Source organism: Entelurus aequoreus, linkage group LG26, assembly GCF_033978785.1.
Source record: "Entelurus aequoreus isolate RoL-2023_Sb linkage group LG26, RoL_Eaeq_v1.1, whole genome shotgun sequence".
NCBI lineage: Eukaryota > Metazoa > Chordata > Actinopteri > Syngnathiformes > Syngnathidae > Entelurus > Entelurus aequoreus.
In genome coordinates, this window is record NC_084756.1 from 3,065,759 (window position 1) to 3,088,893 (window position 23,135).

Genomic DNA, 23,135 nt, shown 5'->3' on the forward strand with positions numbered 1-23,135 from the left:
TATAGAGACATACTGTAATAATTTGAAGTAAATAATGAGGATTAAAAACCAATTACCAACAAAAAAAAAATTAAAAAAAATACATTAACTAAAAGCTTTTTCTCACGATGTGTCGACTTTTTTCTTATAAAATCGGGAACAATTTCTCATATTCTTTCTGTTTCTGTAATATTGCAAGATTTTCTTGTAAAATTATTACTTTTTTCATGTAAAATTATTACTTTTTAATGCAAAAATTGTGACATTTGTCATATAAAATTCCGACTTTTCACAACATTGCCAATTTTTCTGTTGTTCTTGCAAAATAGTGACATTGTTTGAGTAAAATTTTGACTTTTGTCGTAATTTTGCCAAGTAAAAATTTTGATTATTATTATAATATTGCCAACATTTTAAAGTTTTCTCATAAAATTGTGACTTTTGTCGAGTAAAATGACGACTCTTTCCATAAAACTGCCAAAATGTTAAGCTTTTCTTGTAAAATTGCGACTGTTATTGAGTAAATTCCAACTTTTATCATAATATTGCACAAATGTTCAGTTTTTCTTGTAAATTGTTGACTTTTGTTGGGTAAAATTAAATTTTTCTTGTGAAACTGTGACCTTAATCTTGTGAAATTCCAACTCATTCTTCACAACAAGCACTTTATATTTGTAAAGCATGTATATAATGTTGTAAATACAAACCTTTATATATCTAGAAAGGGTGGTCCTAAAGACGTATGCATTTTTCGGAGGTCTCAAGAAGGTACCAAATACATGAATGTGTGTGTGATATTACTTCACACTTTGTCTCACACTTCAGTCACTGCTTAGAAGCGGCGGCCCATCTGTGCGCTGCATCCTGTCCAAATCACCAAACCGACAGAGAACGAGGCAACAAATCGGAACCCTTGTTCGCATATTTCATACGTTCTGTTGTTCTAACCGTATATATATATATATATATATATATATATATATATATATATATATATATATATATATATATATATATATATATATACATATATATATATATATATATATATATATATATATATATATATATACTGTATGTATATATATATATATGTATATATATATATATATATATATATATATATATATATATATATATATATATATATATATATATATATATATATATATGATAATAAACACTATTTCTCACTCAATATATATATATATATATATATATATTGAGTGAGAAATAGTGTTTATATATATATATATATATATATATATATATATATATATATATATATATATATATATATATATATATATATATATATAATATATATATATCCATCCATCCATCCATTTTCTACTGCTTGTCCCGTTCGGGGTCGCGGGGGGTGCTGGAGCCTATCTCAGCTGCATTCGGGCGGAAGGCGGGGTACACCCTGGACAAGTCGCCACCTCATCGCAGGGCCAACACAGATAGACAGACAACATTCACACTCACATTCACACTAGGGCCAATTTAGTGTTGCCAATCAACCTATCCCCAGGTGCATGTCTTTGGAGGTGGGAGGAAGCCGGAGTACCCGGAGGGAACCCACGCAGTCACGGGGAGAACATGCAAACTCCACACAGAAAGATCCCGAGCGCAGGATCAAACCCAGTACCTTCGTATTGTGAGGCAGACGCACTAACCCCTTTACCACCGTGCTGCCATATATATATATATATATAGGACAAGCTAAAATCATCAGCCCGGAGGTTAGGTTTTGGGCACAGTTGGGTGTTCCAACAGGACAATGACCCCAAACAAACATCAAAAGTGGTAAAGGAATGGCTAAATCAGGCTAGAATGAAGGTTTTAGAATGGCCTTCCCCAAAGTCCTGACTTAAACGTGTGGACAATGCTGAAGAAACAAGTCCATGTCAGAAAATTCAACCAGAAGCTTGTGGATGGCTACCAAAAGTGCCTTATTGCAGTGAATAATCTATATGTAGATATATGTATATATATATGTATATATGTATATATATAGATATATATATATATATATATATATATATATATATATATATATATATATATATATATATATATATATACATATATATACATATATATACATATATATATATATATATATATATATACATATATATATATATATATACACATATATACATATATATATATATATATATATATATTATATATATATATATATATATATATATATATATATATACATATACATATATACATATATATATATACATATATATATATACATATATATATATATATATATATATATATATATATATATATATATATATATATATATATATATATATATATATATATATATATATATATATATATATATATATATTTTTTTTTTTGGGCAGTATTTAGAGACGGCTATATCCAATGCTACTTTGAATCATGGTACCGTTTGAAGTCATACCCAGATTACAGCGAAGTACAATGAGCCCAAAATTCTGGGCAAATTAAGGCCCGGGGGCCGCTTGCGGCCTGTTAAGCTTTTCAATCTGGCCCGCCGGGCTTTCCCAAATAATTTTCTCAGATCTTTAAGATGGAAACTGTAGCTGCCATTATGATGTGCAGTGATGTTTTCAAATGACCGTAAGTCTTAAGTCTTGAACTATACAAAGTATTTCAATGGTTGGAATATGTGCTTTTGCATGATATACTAGTTACTATGGTAATCTAATTAGCTACTATGATCATCTAATTAGTTACTATGGTAATTTATGTCACAGCAGCTCAGACGAGGCACCAAGCAGTGTGGGTGGGGAGCGTTTCCAGAGCAGCCAGCCTGAAATGCGGCTGTCAGGGACAGACGCGGAAGGAGATTTTTACAACAAAGTTCTAAAGCTTGGTGATATACCAGATAGTAGGTGAGGTTTTTTTGTTTTTTCCCGTTCTTATTTCGCTGTTTGTCGCATTTTGTTGCGTTTTGCTTAATTGTAAAATATGTCGATCGAGAGGTGGTGTGACGTTCATATGTTCATAGTTAATATTGTAAAACCCGCATGCTTTATTTTCGTGTATATACTGGATGTTTCATCCAGTAAAAAAATAAATCAATTCCATTGCGTATTTTAAGGCGGTCTGTCATAACGTTTTTAGCATTCAATCTAGTGTTGTCCCGATACCAATATTTTGGTACCGGTAACACAAACAATGCACCTGTGAATGGCAGACATTTCTTTATGAGACAACAGAAATGTAAACGTGTTTTTATTTCCTCTCTCTCAACAGTAGCGTGACCCATAGTAGCAAACGTTACTGGCTCTCAAAAGATGGATTGAACTAGGGTTGTCTCGGTACCAATATTTTGGTACCGGTACCAAAATGTGTTTCGGTACTTTTCGATAAAGGGGACCACAAAAAATAGCATTATTGGCTTTATTTGAACACAAAGTCAATCGGTACAGTAAACATATGTTTATTATTACAAGTTTGTCCTTAAATAAAATAGTGAACATACTAGACAACTTGTCTTTTAGTAGTAAGTAAACAAACAAAGACTCCTAATTAGTCTGCTGACGTATGCAGTAACATATTGTGTCATTTATCTACCTATTATTTTGTCAAAATTATGAAGGACAAGTGGTAGAAAATGTATTTATTAATCTACTTCTTCATTTACTGTTAATATCTGCTTATTTTCTGTTTTAACATGTTCTATCTACACTCCTGTTAAAATGTAATAATCACTTATTCTTCTCTTCTTTGATACTTTACATTAGTTTTGGTTGATACCACACATTTAGGTATCGATCGATACCAAGTTGTTACAGGATCATACATTGGTCATATTCAAAGTCCTCATGTGTCCAGGGACATACAGTATTTACTGACTTTATAAACATCATATGAATTTTAAAAAATGAAAAAGATGTTAAGATGCCAAAAAAAATCGACATAATAATAGTAGTATCGACTAGATACACTCCTGTACTTGGTATCATTACAGTTGATGTTAAGTGTAGCTCCACCAATGGCGTTTGTTTACATTGTGACGCTGGTGAGCTATTGTATCCTCCTACGGTGTGTAATGAAGCATGTTTAGCTATTCCTCGTCCTTCTGTGATAATGGTACTTGTAAGAAATGTACTTTATTTGTTGCCATGGAGACCAGGATTAGTGATTTAGAAGAAGCTAAAACACTGCAGACTGCGGATGGACTTTGGCCGCTAGCTAGCTAGCCATGTCTTCAAGTGTTTCAGTGTTATAACTTCACCTTTATCTTTACTTTTTACACCAAAATGTGTCCGTTCTCCCTTTTCTGTCTACACACCGTGTCTGCTTGTAAGTACTCCTTGTGTGTGCGCTACCGAACATGCTCGTCTGATTGTAAACAAGCAATGACACGACGTGACGACGACAGGGGGGACCGGTACTTTCTAGAGGCGGTATAGTACCGAATATGATTCATTAGTATCGCGGTACTATACTAGTACCGGTATACCGTACAACCCTAATTCAATCGGACGTTATTGTGAGTTTTTGTATTAGTGTTCCTAAAAATAGATATACCAGCCCCAGACACGTTTTTTTCCCAAAATTTGGCCCCCCGAGTCAAAATAATTGCCCAGGCCTGGTATAACTTTACAGTTAAAAAACGTTAAAGTACCAATGATGGTCACACACACACTAGGTGTGGTGAAATTTGTCCTCTGCATTTGACCCATCCCCTTGATCACCCCCTGGGAGGTGAGGGGAGCAGTGGGCAGCAGCGGTAATAAAAGCTTTTATCGTGGCCAGGGCTCGAGGTGTGATATATTTATCCCTATGTATGTTTCTGTCTTGCCTCTGGTGAGGGCGGTCACATTTTTTTCCACTCCCTTCTTCTCCCTGCTTGCTCTCTTTCTTTTGTCTTGTCTGAACTTTTTTGAAGCCTCTTTCTTTGCGCTGTCCTCCAAATCTAAACATCAGACATGGAAATGATCAGCTGGACTCTCGACTCAATTGACAAAATCTTTTCGACGAGGAAAAGAAGTTCTGGGGAGCCTGGCTGCCCTGATGGAACCATTGCTGCGGGGTACGTGAGAGATTCCTGGGATAAATGGAGAATCACGTGCCTCTCAGTCCTTTCCATTGAGGACGTGGAAGACATCTACCTATTTGGAACCGTGATCGCGAGGCACCTGCTGACTGGGCTGGGCATTGCTCTGGTGTATCGTCAAATTCGTAAGACGATGGCAGCCACTCAAGGAGCCCAAAGGCTGTTCGTCGCAATGGAAGGTTTGGGCCAAGCTGTGGGATCACAGACTGTGGCGATTTCTAAACTGAATCGCAAGATGGATCACATCATGAAGAAGCTTGCTGAAAAGGAAAAATGTAATATGAGGGCCAGCATGGACGAATAGAACAGACAAGTCTGCTCGCGGAAAACAAACATCCTAATCTACGATTTGACTCCTTTGAATGGCCTTGACGCTGTGAACAACAGGAACAGGCTGTTCTGAAAACACCCCCAAGGACACCTCAATGATGGACACTTTTGACCTCCCTCCCTCCTCAACGACACCTGGAGTCGAACTTTTGCTTGCATGCAGAACGGCCCCAGCCAATGAACATTACATCGACACACCCAAGACAATGGGCATATACACACACACACACCCCACCTCACGCCTTCACCACCGCTTGATTCTCCTCGGGGTGATGGACGGCTGGCAGCGCTTCATAGCAGCAGTCGACCTCCAGGGTCCCAACTCCCCGCACCTCTGTTGCGAGTTGTCGTGATTAAATGTAACATGTTTATGTGTGCATGGCATGGAGGTTTTTTCCCACACCAGACTAGGCCCCCTTAGGAGCCCAGTCTAGATTGTTTTTTTTTACTCATCTTCTTCCCCAGCGTTTTACCTTTTTCTTATCTTTTACGGGGAGCCTCATGGCGACCCATCAGTGTTCCTGTTCTGTAACCCTGTACAGTTTGTTTGTCTCATCTTGATACGGGTTTGTGTTGAAAACATAGTTTCGTTGTACTTGTGCAATGACAACAAAAGTCCTATCCTATCTTATGTAAGGCGATAGAAATACAAACCCCGTTTCCATATGAGTTGGGAAATTGTGTTAGATGTAAATATTAACGGAATACAATGATTTGCAAATCATTTTCAACCCATATTCAGTTGAATATGCTACAAAGACAACATATTTGATGTTCAAATTGATAAAAAACAATTTTTTTGCAAATAATCATTAACTTTAGAATTTGATGCCAGCAACACGTGACAAAGAAGTTGGGAAAGGTGGCAATAAATACTGATAAAGTTGAGGAATGCTCATCAAACACTTATTTGGAACATCCCACAGGTGAACAGGCAAATTGGGAACAGGTGGGTGCCATGATTGGGTATAAAAGTAGATTCCATGAAATGCTCAGTCATTCACAAACAAGGACGGGCCGAGGGTCACCACTTTGTCAACAAATGCGTGAGCAAATTGTTGAACAGTTTAAGAAAAACCTTTCTCAACCAGCTATTGCAAGGAATTTAGGGATTTCACCATCTACGCTCCGTAATATCATCAAAGGGTTCAGAGAATCTGGAGAAATCACTGCACGTAAGCAGCTAAGCCCGTGACCTTCGACCCCTCAGGCTGTACTGCATCAACAAGCGACATCAGTGTGTAAAGGATATCACCACATGGGCTCAGGAACACTTCAGAAACCCACTGTCAGTAACTACAGTTGGTCGCTACATCTGTAAGTGCAAGTTAAAACTCTCCTATGTAAGTCGAAAACCGTTTATCAACAACACCCAGAAACGCCGTCGGCTTCGCTGGTCCTGAGCTCATCTAAGATGGACTGATACAAAGTGGAAAAGTGTTCTGTGGTCTGACGAGTCCACATTTCAAAATGTTTTTGGAAACTGTGGACGTTGTGTCCTCCGGACCAAAGAGGAAAAGAACCATCCGGATTGTTAGGCACAAAGTTGAAAATCCAGCATGTGTGATGGTATGGGTGTGTATTAGTGCCCAAGACATGGGTAACTTACACATCTGTGAAGGCGCCATTAATGCTGAAAGGTACATACAGGTTTTGGAGCAACATATGTTGCCATCCGAGCAACGTTACCATGGACGCCCCTGCTTATTTCAGCAAGACAATGCCAAGCCACGTGTTACATCAACGTGGCTTCATAGTAAAAGAGTGCGCGTACTAGACTGGCCTGCCTGTAGTCCAGACCTGTCTCCCATTGAAAATGTGTGGCGCATTATGAAGCCTAAAATAGCACAACGGAGACCCCCGGACTGTTGAACAACTTAAGCTGTGCATCAAGCAAGAATGGGAAATAATTCCACCTGAGAAGCATAAAAAATGTGTCTCCTCAGTTCCCAAACGTTTACTGAGTGTTGTTAAAAGGAAAGGCCATGTAACAGTGGTGAACATGCCCTTTCCCAACTACTTTGGCACGTGTTGCAGCCATGAAATTCTAAGTGAATTATTATTTGCAAAAAAAAAAAAAAAGTTTATGAGTTTGAACATCAAATATCTTGTCTTTGTAGTGCATTCAATTGAATATGGGTTGAAAATGATTTGCAAATCATTGTATTCCGTTTGTACTTACATCTAACACAATTTCCCAACTCATATGGAAATGGGGTTTTTACATTGATGCTTGCAGAAAGGACCAGCAGGGATCATGGTGTCCCAGTAGCTTTGACAACCATGATTGTTTTATCCCTTTTAATAGATGACTAGTGATGCAACATCATGTGTAATGGACAAACCATGGCCATAATTGCAGACTGATGACCCCTTGTCATTTGTGACACAAGTGCTTTCCTGAGGAGAATTATCTCATGACATGCATGGATGTGGTGCTCCAACATGGGGGCCTATTGTGCTAATAATCCAATAAAGAGACACATGCACTATTCATGTAAGTGAATTATTAAATGAGAGTATCCTCATCAGAGCAAGCGTGAATAAAATCCATCGACAAACAAGTGACCGCCGTTGCCTGCGGAGGAACCGGCGGCCATATTGTGTCTCATCAATCTACTTGACGGCAGCCCAGAGAGAGAAGAACCTGACCAGGCGTGACTTTCCCTCTCTGCCAACGAGCCGCGTCGTACATCTTCATTGCTCGGCCGGTCAAGACAACCGTCGCGCATTTTTCACGGATGGAGATTCTTCCTCGCCGCTCGCTCCCTCTCCTTCCAGCTGTGTTGCCTAGCAACCAGATGAACGCTGGCATCGGTGAAGGGAAGTGCGGTTGTGTTGCTTGGAATCAACTAGACGGGGGGGAGGAGGGATAAACGATAAAGTTGAAGTTATAAACACTGAAGTGCTGCTCTGCAAGAGGTGCTTAGATCTTGCTCCATCCGCAGTCGGCAGTGTTTTAGCTACTTCTAAATCCTGGCCTCCATGGCGACAAATAAAGTAAGTCTCTTACACGTATCATTATCACTGGAGGACGAGGAATAGCTAAACATGCTTCACTACACACCGTAGGAGGATACAATAGCTGACTGGCGTCACAATGTAAACAAATGCCATAGGTGGATCTACACCTGACATCCACTGTAATGATACCAAGCACAATTGCGTATCTAGTCGATACTACTATGATTACATCAATATTTTTTATCATCACAAAGTCCTTTTTCCTTTTTAAAATGTATATTATTTTTATAAAGTCAGTAAATACATCCCTGGACACATGGGGACTTTGAATACGACCAATGTATGATCCTGTAACTACTTGGTATCGCATCGATACCTACATTTGTGGTATCATCCAAAACTAATGTAATGTATCCAAACAAGAGAAGAAGAAGGGATTATTACATTTTAACAGAAGTTTAGATAGAACATGTTAAAACAGAAGATAAGCAGATATTAACAGTAAATGAACAAGTAGAATAATCATTCCTTTTTTTATCACTTGTCCTTAATAATGTAGGCAAAATAATAAAATGATAAATGACACAATATGTTACTGCATACGTCAGCAGACTACTAGGAGTCTTTGTTTGTTTACTTACTACTAAAAGACAAGTTGTCTAGTATGTTCACTATTTTATTTAAGGACTTAACTGCAATAATAAACATATGTTTCATGTACCCTAAGATTTTTTTGTTAAAATAAAGCCAATAAGGACATTTTTTGTGGTCCTTTAATTTAGAAAAGTATCGAAAAGTATTGAAATACATTCAGGTACCGGTACCAAAATATTGGTGTCGGTACAACCTAATTTCTACTTTGATTACAATAATAAACATGTTTAATGTATCGCAAGATTTTCTGTTAAACTAAAGCCAATAATGACAATTGTTGTGGTGCCCTTCACTTGGAAAAATATCAAAATACATTTTGGTACAAAGATATTGGTATGTGTAACAGAACACATTTAAACAAGACGCCAAACAGGTGATGCTGAGCTCCAAAAAAGGGACTCAGAACTAGGGTCAGAGGTCATATTTCATTGCAACTTTCAACCAATTTTGCTTTCTCACTCAGGGATTATTATTTGACGGTATATCTGGTCAACAACTGTTACATTTGTCCAAAACCCAACATTTTTACTTAGTACTAAAAGACAAGTTGTCTAGTATGTTCACTATTTTATTTAAGGACAAACTTGCAATAAGAAATATGTTTAATGTACCCTAAGATTTTTTGTTAAAATAAAGCCAAAAATGCAATTGTTTGTGGTCCACTTTATTTCGAAAAGTATCAAAAAGTACCGAAAAGTATCTAAATACATTTTGGTACCGGTACCAAAACATTGGTATTGGGACAACACTACTCTCATTTTAATAAACATAAAGACATAACAGACAAGTTTGGACGACACACGGCCCAAATGGCAAACAAAGTTGGAAAAGTGAGTGATTTGTGAGCACTTTTTCAGTTACAAATAACGTTTTCAATAATACTAATAAACTGTGAATGTTGAACTGTTTTTTTTTACCTTCCGTCGGTGAACTTGCTCTGCGGTCACTTCCGTTTTGTCCGTCACATCCTTTAAAGTTTAAGGTTAAGTTGTGGCTTTATATTATTGTGGTGTGTCATTTTTATTTGTTATGGCTTTTGCAATCGTGCTGTAGCTGAAAGTTAAAGTAAAGTACTCAATGTTATTGTCTTTTGGTGTTTGCATTTGGTATGATCTTTCTCGACCACCGTAGATATCCGCCATTTTTGTTTTGATGACGCTACAGACGGACAACCAGACCACACGTTTAACGTCATTATTATTAAAAGGGTTGAACTTCATTTAAAGTCTGACATTTCTAAATCCTATCTCTTTTTTTTTCTATTATTGATAAAATCGATATATTATCTTTAAATTCGATGTTGGATCAATACCCATCTTTTGGAAGGCGAACTCGCCGAGCAGAGAGTGATGTACTGGAACTTTCTGAATAGAAATTAATTTATCGGTATGATGATCTATCGTTACACCCTTAAAGGCCTACTGAAATGAATTTTTTTTTTATTTAAACGGGGATAGCAGATCCATTCTATGTGTCATACTTGATCATTTCGTGATATTGCCATATTTTTGCTGAAAGGATTTAGTAGAGAACATCGATGATAAAGTTCGCAACTTTTGATCGCTGATAAAAAAAGCCTTGCCTGTACCGGAAGTAGCGTGACGTCACAGGCTGAAGGGCTCCTCTTCCCCATTGTTTACAATACAGCGAGAGAGATTCGGACCGAGAAAGTGACGATTACCCCATTGATTTGAGCCAGGATGAAAGATTTGTGGATGAGGAACGTGAGAGTGAAGGACTACAGTGCAGTGCAGGATGTATCTTTTTTCGCTCTGACCGTAACTTAGGTACAAGGGTTCATTGGATTCCACACTTTCCCTTTTTTCTATTGTAGATCACGGATTTGTATTTTAAACCACCTCGGATACTATATCCTCTTGAAAATGAGAGTCGAGAATGCGAAATGGACATTCACAGTGACTTTTATCTCCACGACAATACATCGGCGAAGCTCTTTAGCTACGGATCTAACTTGATAGCATCGTGTTTAAATGCAGATAGAAACAAAATAAATAAACCCCTGACTGGAAGGATAGACAGAAAATCAACAATACTATTAAACCATGAACATGTAAATACACGGTTAATGCTTTCCAGCTTGGCGAAGCTTAACAATGCTGTTGCTAACGACGCCATTGAAGCTAACTTAGCAACGGGACCTCACAGAGCTATGATAAAAACATTAGCGCTCCACCTACGCCAGCCAGCCCTCATCAACACCCGTGCTCACCTGCGTTCCAGCGATCGACGGAAGGACGAAGGACTTCACCCGATCATCCGTGCGGTCGGTGGCTAGCGTCGGATAGCGCGTCTGCTATCCAAGTCAAAGTCCTCCTGGTTGTGTTGTTACAACCAGCCGCTAATACACCGATCCCAGCTACAGCTTTCTTCTTTGCAGTCTCCATTGTTCATTAAACCAATTGCAAAAGATTCACCAACACAGATGCCCAGAATACTGTGGAATTTTGAGATGAAAACAGAGCTTTTTTGTATTGAATTCAATGGTGTCCGAATACATCCGTTTAACTACTGACGTCACGCGCATACGTCATCATACGTAGACGTTTTCAACCGGAAGTTTAGCGGGAAATTTAAAATTGCACTTTATAAGTTAACCCGGCCGTATTGGCATGTGTTGCAATGTTAAGATTTCATCATTGATATATAAACTGTAAGACTGCGTGGCTTTCAGTAGTTAAAGTTAAGTTAAAGTTAAAGTACCAATGATTGTCACACACACACTAGGTGTGGTGAAATTTGTCCTCTGCATTTGACCCATCCCCTTTGATCAGCCCCTGGGAGGTGAGGGGAGCAGTGGGCAGCAGCGGTGCCGCGCCCGGGAGTCATTTTTGGTGATTTAACCCCCAATTCCAACCCTTAATGCTGAGTGCCAAGCAGGGAGGTAATGGGTCCCATTTTTATAGTCTTTGGTATGACTCGGCCGGGGTTTGAACTCACAACCTACCGATCTGGCCTTTAATTGGTACTGTTTCATTATTTACCGTCATAAAACACTGTATATTTTACTGTAAATATCTAGTGACTGAATTGCCCGTTTATGACTGTAAAATCAAACATTTTTTTACAGTGTACGTAAACAATATCTCTAATAACAAAATCCATAGGCAGATTCATACAAAAACACTATATTCTACTGTAAATATCTAGTTACTGAATTGCCATTTTTTTTACAGCGTATGTACACAATATCTATAATAATCTATAATAATCAAATCCACAGGCAGATTCATGCACTGTATTTTTTACTGTTTTAAATTTCAGCAGACACGTTAGGTACGTGTGCACAAATTATCGGTATTGCCGATACCAGTTTGAATGCATCAGTATCGTATCGGAAATAAATTGGTATCGCACATCTCTAATTTAACAACATGGTTTGCCTGAGTAGACAGGACAGAAAGAAGACAAATAACAATAATAATAATAATAATTGTATCCTGTAATGTAGGGCTGCAACTAACGATTAATTTGATAATCGATTAATCTGTCGATTATTACTTCGATTGATCGATTAATAATCGGATAAAAGAGACAAAATACATTTCTATCCTTTCCAGTATTTTATTGGGAAAAAAAACAGCATACTGGCACCATACTTATTTTGATTATTGTTTCTCAGCTGTTTGTACATGTTGCAGTTTATAAATAAAGGTTTATAAGAAATAAGAAATAAAAATTGCCTCTGCGCATGCGCATAGCATAGATCCAACGAATCGATGACTAAATTAATCGCCAACTATTTTTATAATCGATTTTAATCGATGTAATTGATTAGTTGTTGCAGCCCTACTGTAATGATGTGTCTCAATGGAATCTCTGAGAAATGTGCTTTTACAGATGACGTAGGACACGTCGAGTTACGTAAATAGTGGGCTTGTTCTGTTGTAACGCTAATGGGTTCAAAACTAGTATATTTGTGTTAGAATACTTCATAACTATTGATAAAATCGATGTTGGATCAATACACATCCCCCGGAAGGCCAACTTGCCGAGCACAGACTGATATACTTAAAATTTCTGAATATAAGCGAATTTATCGATATAATGATCTATCGTTACACCCTTAATTGGTACTGTTGGTTTATTTACTCTTATATGTTGTTCAAAAAAACACTATATTTTATTGTAAATATCTAGTGACTGAATTGCCAGTTTTTTACAGCGTATATACACAATATCTATAATAATCTATAATAACCAAAACCATAGGCAGATTCATGCACTGTAATTGTAACTGTTACATTACTGCGATGTGGACGTCAGTGTAAACGAGTTCAACACTCCTGATCTACATGAACAACAGTGATGTGCGGATCGATACTAAAATATCAATGTGGAGGGAGGTGTGGCCAGCGCGCCTGCAGGAGCAAAGGTCACCGCCTCTGTCTATGGTGCTAAGGACAAGCACCATCGGATGGGGGCGGGGCAGGGGCTGACGGCGAGACACAGCTGACAGGTGATTACATTTCCCAGGTGGTACGTGTTAATCTAATCATCTGTTGTCTTTAACAGTGAGCAGGCGAGAGCAGGGGGGGAGAGAGGATACTGACATGACTGAAATGTCACGTTCTGCGAGAGAAAGACTTTGATAAATCTATGTGCATTAAAAACTTTGTTAAAAACTGCACGCTTGGCTCCTGTGCCGTGTCTACAGTGGAACTGCTAGGAAGCAACTTACACAATCAATAACGCCGGTACCAAGTCTTTCTGCTCTAATATCGATCCTCATATCAAAATATCGCTACTCAGAGGACAAAAATAAAGTACCGTATTTCCTTGAATTGGCGCCGGGAATATAGTATTCGCATGTCTAGAATTACAGCCGGGTCAAACTCGTTTCGCAAAATAATTAGCGCATGCTTGGCACTTCCGCCGGGTCAAACTCGTTTCGCAAAATAATTAGCATATGCCTAGAATTTCCGCCGTGTCAAACTCGTCACGTCACGAGTGACACTCCCCCTGTCATCATTTTCAAAATGGAGGAAGCTGATTTCAGTAATTTGAAATCGCATAAAGGGAAGAACAATATCAATATTGTGTTATTATATACCGGTAATTGCAATTCTTATGATTAATAATGTTAGTTTGTAGTGGTGGAGAGCTGACTTTTTGTTGTTGGAGTTGCGTCTTTCAAAGCGCTTTATTTTGAAAAACCGGTATACCTCGTTTCACCGCCGGGTCAAACTCGTCACGTCATGAGTGACACTTCACCTTTCAAGGCATAATTTTACAAAATGGAGGCTAATTTCAATAATTTAAAATCGCATAAAGGGAAGAAGATACAGAGCTATTCAGTAGGATTTAAGGTCCAAGCTATTGAATATGCTAAAAATAACAGTAAGCAGCTACCGTATGTTTTATTAATATACCGTAGCTGCGTGTGTCAAATATGATCTATTAAATGACTCCCGCCTCCTGGTGGTAGAGGGCGCTAGTGATCCTTCTTGCGACTACCGGTACTGCAGAAGCAGAGTGCTGCAGAAGAAGACAACAAGCAGCAACAAGGAGGCGATCGTTTGCTTGCAGTTTTACCATGGATGATTACATATCTAAAATAAAACAGTTTTCTAAACTGGACTTTCAATCGAAGCAGGAGGTAATAATTAAAGGAATATCTCCATCGAGACAGAGAGACTTTTAAAACTGAAGAAAGATAAACGATGCTTTTGATCAGAAGCAGCTACGCATGGACTCATTTAAAAGTAAAGGTAAGACCATAATAAAGTTTTTTTTTATTAAATGTGCTTTTCATGATAAGTTAACCGCCGGAGTGAGAAGAGGTTTTAAAATAATTAGCGCATGCTTGCCCATTCCGCATGGTTTTGGTAAGCGCAGGAGTGAGAAGAGGTTTTAAATTAATTAGCGCCCCGGCGGCTATTCAAGGAAATACGGTAACTAAACTTGTGAATGAGGCAAAGTGTCAAAGTCGAACGCTTTTGTTTACAACATGTTCTGTATTTTCACCTTAACATGGCACTATAGAGAGCCTGCTGACCAACAGCATCTCTGTCTGGACTGGAGCCTGCAGTGCCGGTGAGGACGGCGGAAAAGATCATCAGAACTCCTCTTCCTCCTATCCAGGAGATCGCAAAAAGCCGCTGCCTGACCAGGGCTCAGAAAATCTGCAAAGACTCCTCTCACCCCCACTAAGGACTGTTTTCACTGCTGGACTCTAGAAAGAGGTTCCGCAGCCTCCGAAATAGAACCTGGAGGTTCTGTGACAGCTTCTTCCCTCAGGCCGTAAGACTCTTGAACGCATCATAAAAATCCCCTCAACTCCCCAAAATGGATGAACTCGCTGGAATAAAAAGGACAATATAACATACGTACATAAACGTGGACGCATGTGAAAAAGTGCAATATATTTATCTGTACAGTAACCTATTTATTTATTTATATATGCACCTTATTGCTTTTTTATCCTGCACTTCCATGAGCTAATGAAATGAAATTTTGTTGTTATCTGTACTGTAAAGTTCAAATTTGAATGACAATAAAAAGGAAGTCTAAGTCTAAGTCTAGTCTAAGTCATGTAACTGAATCGTGAATTACTTTTTATTGTAACATTAAATCAGTGATTTAAATGCTTTTATCATGTTACTTATTTTCTTTTGTTATGGTTTGAAACGCCATTTTTGTATATATTTTGTCCTGTCTTTACTGTCGTTTTAGCTTGTCTATATTGTTATGTGTACTTCAATATCAGCGTTTGAAATAAATAAATCAAAATAATATATAGTAATTATACATAATAAACAAATAATATATTATAAATACTAATAATACATAAACAACTGCATTTTCTATGCTATGTTATTAGTTGAAAAATGCAACGTTTTAAATTTCAGCAGACACATTAGGTACATTTGCACAAATTATCGGTATTGATCGGTATTGCCGATACCAGTTTGAATACCATGAATTGATTAACGTGGACCCCGACTTAAACAAGTTGAAACACTTATTCGGGTGTTACCATTTAGTGGTCAATTGTACGGAATATGTACTGAACTGTGCAATCTACTAATACAGGTTTCAAACAATCAATCAATGCATCAGTATCGTATCGGAAATAAATTGGTATCGCACATCTCTAATTGAACAATATGATTTGCCTGAGTGGACAGGACAGAAAGAAGACAAATAACAATAATAATAATAATAATTGTTTCCGGTAATGATGTGTCTCAATGGAATCTCAGAGAAATGTGCTTTTAAAGATGACGTAGCACACGTCGAGTTACGTAAATAGTGGGCTTGTTCTGTTGTAACGCTAATGCGTTCAAACTAGTATATTTGTGCTAGAATACTTCATAACTATTGATAAAATCGATGATGGATCGATACCCATCTTTCGGAAGGCCAACTTGCCGAGCACTGACTGATATACTTGAAATTTTTGAATATAAGCGAATTTATCGTTATAATGATCTATCGTTACACCCTTAATTGGTACTGTTGGTTTATTTACTCTTATATGCGTACGTACACGATATCCATAATAATCTATAATAATCAAATCCATAGGCAGATTCATACAATTTATTTTTAACTGTTACATTACTGCGACGTGGACGTCAGTGAAAACGAGTTCAACACTCCTGGGGCCGTATTTATCAAGCTTCTTAGAATTACTCCTAAAAAGTCTGCTAAGAGTTGACTTAAGAGTAAATAAATTCTTCGCTGAAAGCTGCACTTAAAAGTTAGTTATCAAGCGTCTTACTCACACTCTCAGCGAAGTGTAGGACTGAATCTTAAGTGTCACACTCAGAGCTGAATTACGACATTACTATGTGCCGTAAACGGAATTTTAGGTGACGTCTATTCACCTCACATGCTGTAACCTAGCGTATGTGTGTGCCACACACATACGCTACTCTCATAACATTTTCTATCCAGCTCTATATATACTAGTCCACTGCAGCCACATGCAGAAATCAACAAGGAATGAAAAATTATTAAATCTGTGACAAAAGTAATACCTGCTCTGTCTAAACGATACCGTTTGATCAGCTGCTCGTCATCAAACAAAGATGAACGTTCGCGCACGTCTCTCGCCTCAGTGCCATCCCCTGCTGGCAACTCCTAACCACTTAAGACACCTCTGAAGGTCTCTTAAATATCGTGGAGAGTAGGAGTGATTCTTAGACTTAAGAACGTTGATAAAAAGCTTTTATTCTTAAGTTTGAGAGTAGGACTAAATTTCGCAAATTTTCAGGACTTAAGTGTAAAATGGCACTCTAAGAAGCTTGATAAGTACGGCCCCAGATCTACGTGAACAACAGTGCAGATCGATACTGAAATATCAATAACGCCGATACCAGGTCTTTCTGCTCTAATATTGATCCTCATATCAAAATATCGCTACTTAGTGTAAAAAAAAAAAGTAACTAAACTTGTGAATGAGGCAAAGTGTCAATGTTAAACGCTTTTGTTCAGTATTTTCATGTGAACATGGTCATGTAACTGAATCGTGACTTACTTTTTATTCTAACATTAAATCAGTGATTTAAATACTTTTATCATGTTACTTATTTTCTTTTGTTATGGTTTGAAACACCATTTTCGTGTATATTCCGTCCTGTCTTTACTGTCGTTTTAGCTTGTCTATATTGTTTTTCTACTTCAATATCAGAGTTTTGAAATAAATAAATAAAAATAATATATAGTAATTACCGTACATTACCAAATAGCCGCCCGGGGTCTGACCCCATTTTGTGAATTAACCGCCTCTTCCTAATAACCGCCTATGTCCAAATAGGGCTATTTGCATAATTTAGATTAAAATGCTACTGGGGTTGCGTTTGCTGCAGTATTATTGTTTTGATGGTTTTATAGAGTACTTGGTACCATAATTTTATTTTTCCTGTATGCTGCTTTATTTAAAACTTGGAGTACTGTAGCCTTTATTTTATTTAAGTGACAGTATTATTGTTGTTTTGATGGTGGGTTTTATACTTGAGTACTTAGTACCATTATTTTATTTTTCCCGGTAGGCTGATTCATTTAAAAAGTTTATTTATTTTTAGTATTGGTATTCTATTTGACAATTGTTGCACTACTGCCTTGTTGAGGCCTCGTTGATCTCTTGTCTTTTGATAGATCTACCTCATGTTGATCTCTTGTTTTTTTGTTTGTATGTTTACAATAGTTTTTACATTAAACGTTTTTTGTACGAAAAAAAAATACTGGACAGTAACCATTGTAACCAAATAATTGGCCTGGTGCAGGCTGGTGCAAAAATAAATAAAAGCCTTGTGCAAATAACCGCCTGCTTCTTTTAAACACCTGTCTCCAAAATCGATTTTGTGAAATAAACGCCCGGGTTGCTATTTGATAATATACGGTATACATAATAAACAAATAATATATTATAAATACTAATAATACATAAACAACTGCATTCTCTATGCTATGTTATTAGTTGAAAAACGCAACGTTTTAAATTTCAGCAGACACATTAGGTACATTTGCACAAATTATCGATATTGATCAGTATTGCCAATACCAGTTGAATGCATCAGTATCGTATCGGAAAGAGGTATCGCACATCTCTAATTGAACATACAGGATAGAAAGAAGAAAAATAACTATAATATTAATATTAATTGTTTCCTGTAATGATGTGTCTCAATCGAATCTCAGAGAAATGTGCTTTTAAAGATGACGTAGGACACGTCGAGTTACGTAAATAGTGGGCTTGTTCTGTTGTAACGCTAATGCGTTCAAAACTAGTATATTTGTATTAGAATACTTGATAACGATTAGTATGAATACATTAATCCGCCGCAATTATTGTTTTAATTAAAGAGTGGTGGTGAGTTACTAATATGGCAATAATAATCATCGATGAACAACATTGCGTCATCAACAACGTGTGACGTCACTGACGTGCCGGCCAAAGGCCTCCAGCCCCTTGGAGAGATCGTGACGCCGCGGCGAGCGTTTATTACAAATGGCGGCGTCAGCCCTGACCCGAAAAGAAACGCCGTAAGCAGGCTGTCTCGGGCGGAGTCCGCCAGACGCGCACACCGAGAGCGGACGACGCCTGAAGAGTCCGCGCGGTCGTGTCACGCCAAACATGTTTTACTCACACCAGCCCGCCTTTACCATGACGCCCATCTTCAAATTGCCCCGGAAACTACACCGCGGGAGCGCGCGCGACTACAGAGGCCCGGATGACGGCGGCGGGTTTTTGGCGCGCGGCGCGCTCCCGCCGCAGTACGCCGCCGCCGTGTGCGAGAGCCAGAAGGAGAACGAGGACAAATGTGGCGGGACCAAGTCCGCGCAGCAGTGCGAGCCGCTGGTCAACAAGAGGCACCTGAGGGCCCCTCAGACCCCGGCGGCGGAGAAGATGGCCCGCGCGGGCCCGCCGGAGAGCGACCCGGAGTCTAATAAGCAACAAAACAAGGTTTGTTGTTTACCAAATACACACTTTGTACTGTTAATTGTATACGTCAACACTACCTGATGTGCGGACCGATACCGAAATATCGATATCGCTAAAACCAGATCGACTAAGCGCGATTCTCAAAATAAAACCATCGAGACTTTGTGATACTTTAGTTCAAACTTTTTGAGGTTTTTTTCATACATACATACATACATACTTACACACACACATATATATATATATATATATATATATATATATATATATATATATATATATATATATATATATATATATATATATATATATATATATATATATATATATGTGTGTGTGTGTATATATATGTATGTATATATATATATATATATATATATATATATATATATATATATATATATATATATATATATATATATATATATATATATATATATATATATATATGTATATATACAATACAATAGATAGAATATAAAGTACTTTATTGATCCCTGGGGGAAATTCAGCACCCCAGTTCGCTCACAATACACAATAATAATAATAAATAAAATAATATATTTAATATATTATATATATATAATATATAAATAATATACATATATTCTACATATCTAGTCTAGCTCGACTCCCACCACGTTACTGGACTTCTCTACCAACTTGTCTAGTCTGTTTGCGTGCATATACATATGTATATATACACATATATGTATATACATATGTGTATATATATATATATATATATATATATACATATATATATATGCATATATATATATATATATATATATATATATATATATATATATATATATATATATATACAAACCCCGTTTCCAAATGAGTTGGGAAATTGTGTTAGATGTAAATATAAACGGAATACAATGATTTGCAAATCATTTTCAACCCATATTCAGTTGAATATGCTACAAAGACAACATATTTGATGTTCAAACTGATAAACATATTTTCTTTTACAAATAATCATTAACTTTAGAATTTGATGCCAGCAACACGTGACAAAGAAGTTGGGAAAGGTGGCAATAAATACTGATAAAGTTGAGGAATGCTCATCAAACACTTATTTGGAACATCCCACAGGTGAACAGGCAAATTGGGAACAGGTGGGTGCCATGATTGGGTATAAAAGTAGATTCCATGAAATGCTCAGTCATTCACAAACAAGGATGGGGCGAGGGTCACCACTTTGTCAACAAATGCGTGAGCAAATTGTTGAACAGTTTAAGAAAAACCTTTCTCAACCAGCTATTGCAAGGAATTTAGGGATTTCACCACCTACGGTCCTTAATATCATCAAAGGGTTCAGAGAATCTGGAGAAATCACTGCACATAAGCAGCTAAGCCCGTGACCTTCGATCCCTCAGGCTATACTGCATCATAAAGCGACATCAGTGTGTAAAGGATATTACCACATGGGCTCACACTTCAGAAACCCACTGTCAGTAACTACAGTTGGTCGCTACATCTGTAAGTGCAAGTTAAAACTCTCCTATGATAGGCAAAAACCGTTTATCAACAACACCCAGAAACGCCGTCGGCTTCGCTGGGCCTGAGCTCATCTAAGATGGACTGATACAAAGTGGAAAAGTGCTCTGTGGTCTGACGAGTCCACATTTCAAATTGTTTTTGGAAACTGTGGACGTCGTGTCCTCCGGACCAAAGAGGAAAAGAACCATCCAGATTGTTATAGGTGCAAGGTTGAAAAGCCAGCATGTGTGATGGTATGGGGGTGTATTAGTGCCCAAGACATGGGTAACTTACACATCTGTGAAGGCACCATTAATGCTGAAAGGTACATACAGGTTTTGGAGCAACATATGTTGCCATCCAAGCAACGTTACCATGGACGCCCCTGCTTATTTCAGCAAGACAATGCCAAGCCACGTGTTACATCAACGTGGCTTCATAGTAAAAGAGTGCGCGTACTAGACTGGCCTGCCTGTAGTCCAGACCTGTCTCCCATTGAAAATGTGTGGCGTATTATGAAGCCTAAAATAGCACAAGGGAGACCCCCGGACTGCTGAACTTAAGCTGTACATCAAGCAAGAATGGGAAAGAATTCCACCTGAGAAGCTTCAAAAATGTGTCTCCTCAGTTCCCAAACCTTTACTGAGTGTTGTTAAAAGGAAAGGCCATGTAACACAGTGGTGAACATGCCCTTTCCCAACTACTTTGGCACGTGTTGCAGCTAAGTTAATTATTATTTGCTAAAAAAAAATAAAGTTTATGAGTTTGAACATCAAATATCTTGTCTTTGTAGTGCATTCAACTGAATATGGGTTGGAAATGATTTGCAAATCATTGTATTCCGTTTATATTTACATCTAACACAATTTCCCAACTCATATGGAATCGATTCTTGGGGTCACGATTCGATTAAAAATGGATTTTTTTTCAATTCAACACGATTCTCGATTCAAAAACGATTTTTTCCCGATTCAAAAGGATTCTCTATTTATTCAATACATAGATTTTAGCAGGATCTACCCCAGTCTGCTGACATGCAAGCAGAGTAGTAGATTTTTGTAAAAAGCTTTTATAATTGTAAAGGACAATGTTTTATCAACTGATTGCAATAATGTACATTTGTTTTAACTATTAAATGAACCAAAAATATGACTTATTTTATCTTTGTGAAAATATTGGACACAGTTTGTTGTCAAGCTTATGAGATGCGATGCAAGTGTAAGCCACTGTGACACTATTGTTCTTTTTACATTTTTTTTATAAATGTCTAATGATAATGTCAATGAGGGTTTTTTTAATCACTGCTATGTTGAAATTGTAACTAATATTGATACTGTTGTTGATAATATTCATTTTTGTTTCACTACTTTTGGTTTGTTCTGTGTCGTGTTTGTGTCTCCTCTCAATTGCTCTGTTTATTGCAGTTCTGAGTGTTGCTGGGTCGGGTTTGCTTTTGGATTTGGATTGCATTGTTATGGTATTGCTGTGTATTGTTTTGTTGGATTGATTAATTTATTTAAAAAAATAAAAATAATAAAAATAAATTAAAAAAAAACACCAAAAAAAAGAGTTTTTAAAAATGAGAATCGATTCTGAATCGCACAACGTGAGAATCGCGATTCGAATTCAAATACAATTGTTCCCACACCCCTAGTATTTGGCCACCCATCCAAATGATGAGAATCAGGTGTCCTAATCACAGGTGTATAAAATCAAGCACTTAGATATGGAGACTGTTTCTAGGGCTGTCCTGATCCAGGTTTTTGCACTTCCGATCCGATACCGATGTTGTTTTTGCACTTCCGATACTGGCCGATACTGGCCTATCCGAGCATGTATTAAAGTTAAAAGTTATTTAACCTACTTAGTTGTCAGATTCATGTTGAAAAGGGTTTTAGTATTCTTGATAACAATTAGCCAGCTGAATTAGGTGAGTTTGAATAATACACAATGGAAGGTAACAAGAAACTGACCTGTTTATTCAAGGATAATCACAAAATAGACAAAATTATACATGACAAACAGAAATGGCATCATTGAACTAGGGCTGGGCGATATGGCCTTTTTTTAATATCGCGATATTTTACGGCCATATTGCTATACACGATATATATCTGGATATTTTGCCTTAGCCTTGAATGAACACTTGATGCATATAATCACAGCAGTATGATGATTCTATGTGTCTACATTAAAACATTCTTCTTCATACTGCATTAATAT

The 23,135-nt window shown here is 37.3% G+C and overlaps 2 protein-coding genes across 8 annotated transcripts in view; one reads left to right on the plus strand and one right to left on the minus strand.

Annotated features, from left to right (window-relative positions):
* Window positions 1-23,135, minus strand: part of rap1gapb (RAP1 GTPase activating protein b) — a 411,217-nt gene that overhangs the window by 163,082 nt on the left and 225,000 nt on the right. The window lies entirely within an intron of this gene.
* The window catches only part of LOC133643162 (dual specificity tyrosine-phosphorylation-regulated kinase 4-like), an 84,262-nt gene continuing 80,032 nt past the window's right edge, over window positions 18,906-23,135 (plus strand). For both annotated transcript variants that reach the window (XM_062037583.1, XM_062037584.1), the window contains exon 1: window positions 18,906-19,442. In XM_062037583.1, coding sequence (XP_061893567.1) covers window positions 19,113-19,442 — 330 coding nt within the window. In that variant the 5' untranslated portion in view covers window positions 18,906-19,112. The remainder of the gene's footprint in view (window positions 19,443-23,135) is intronic.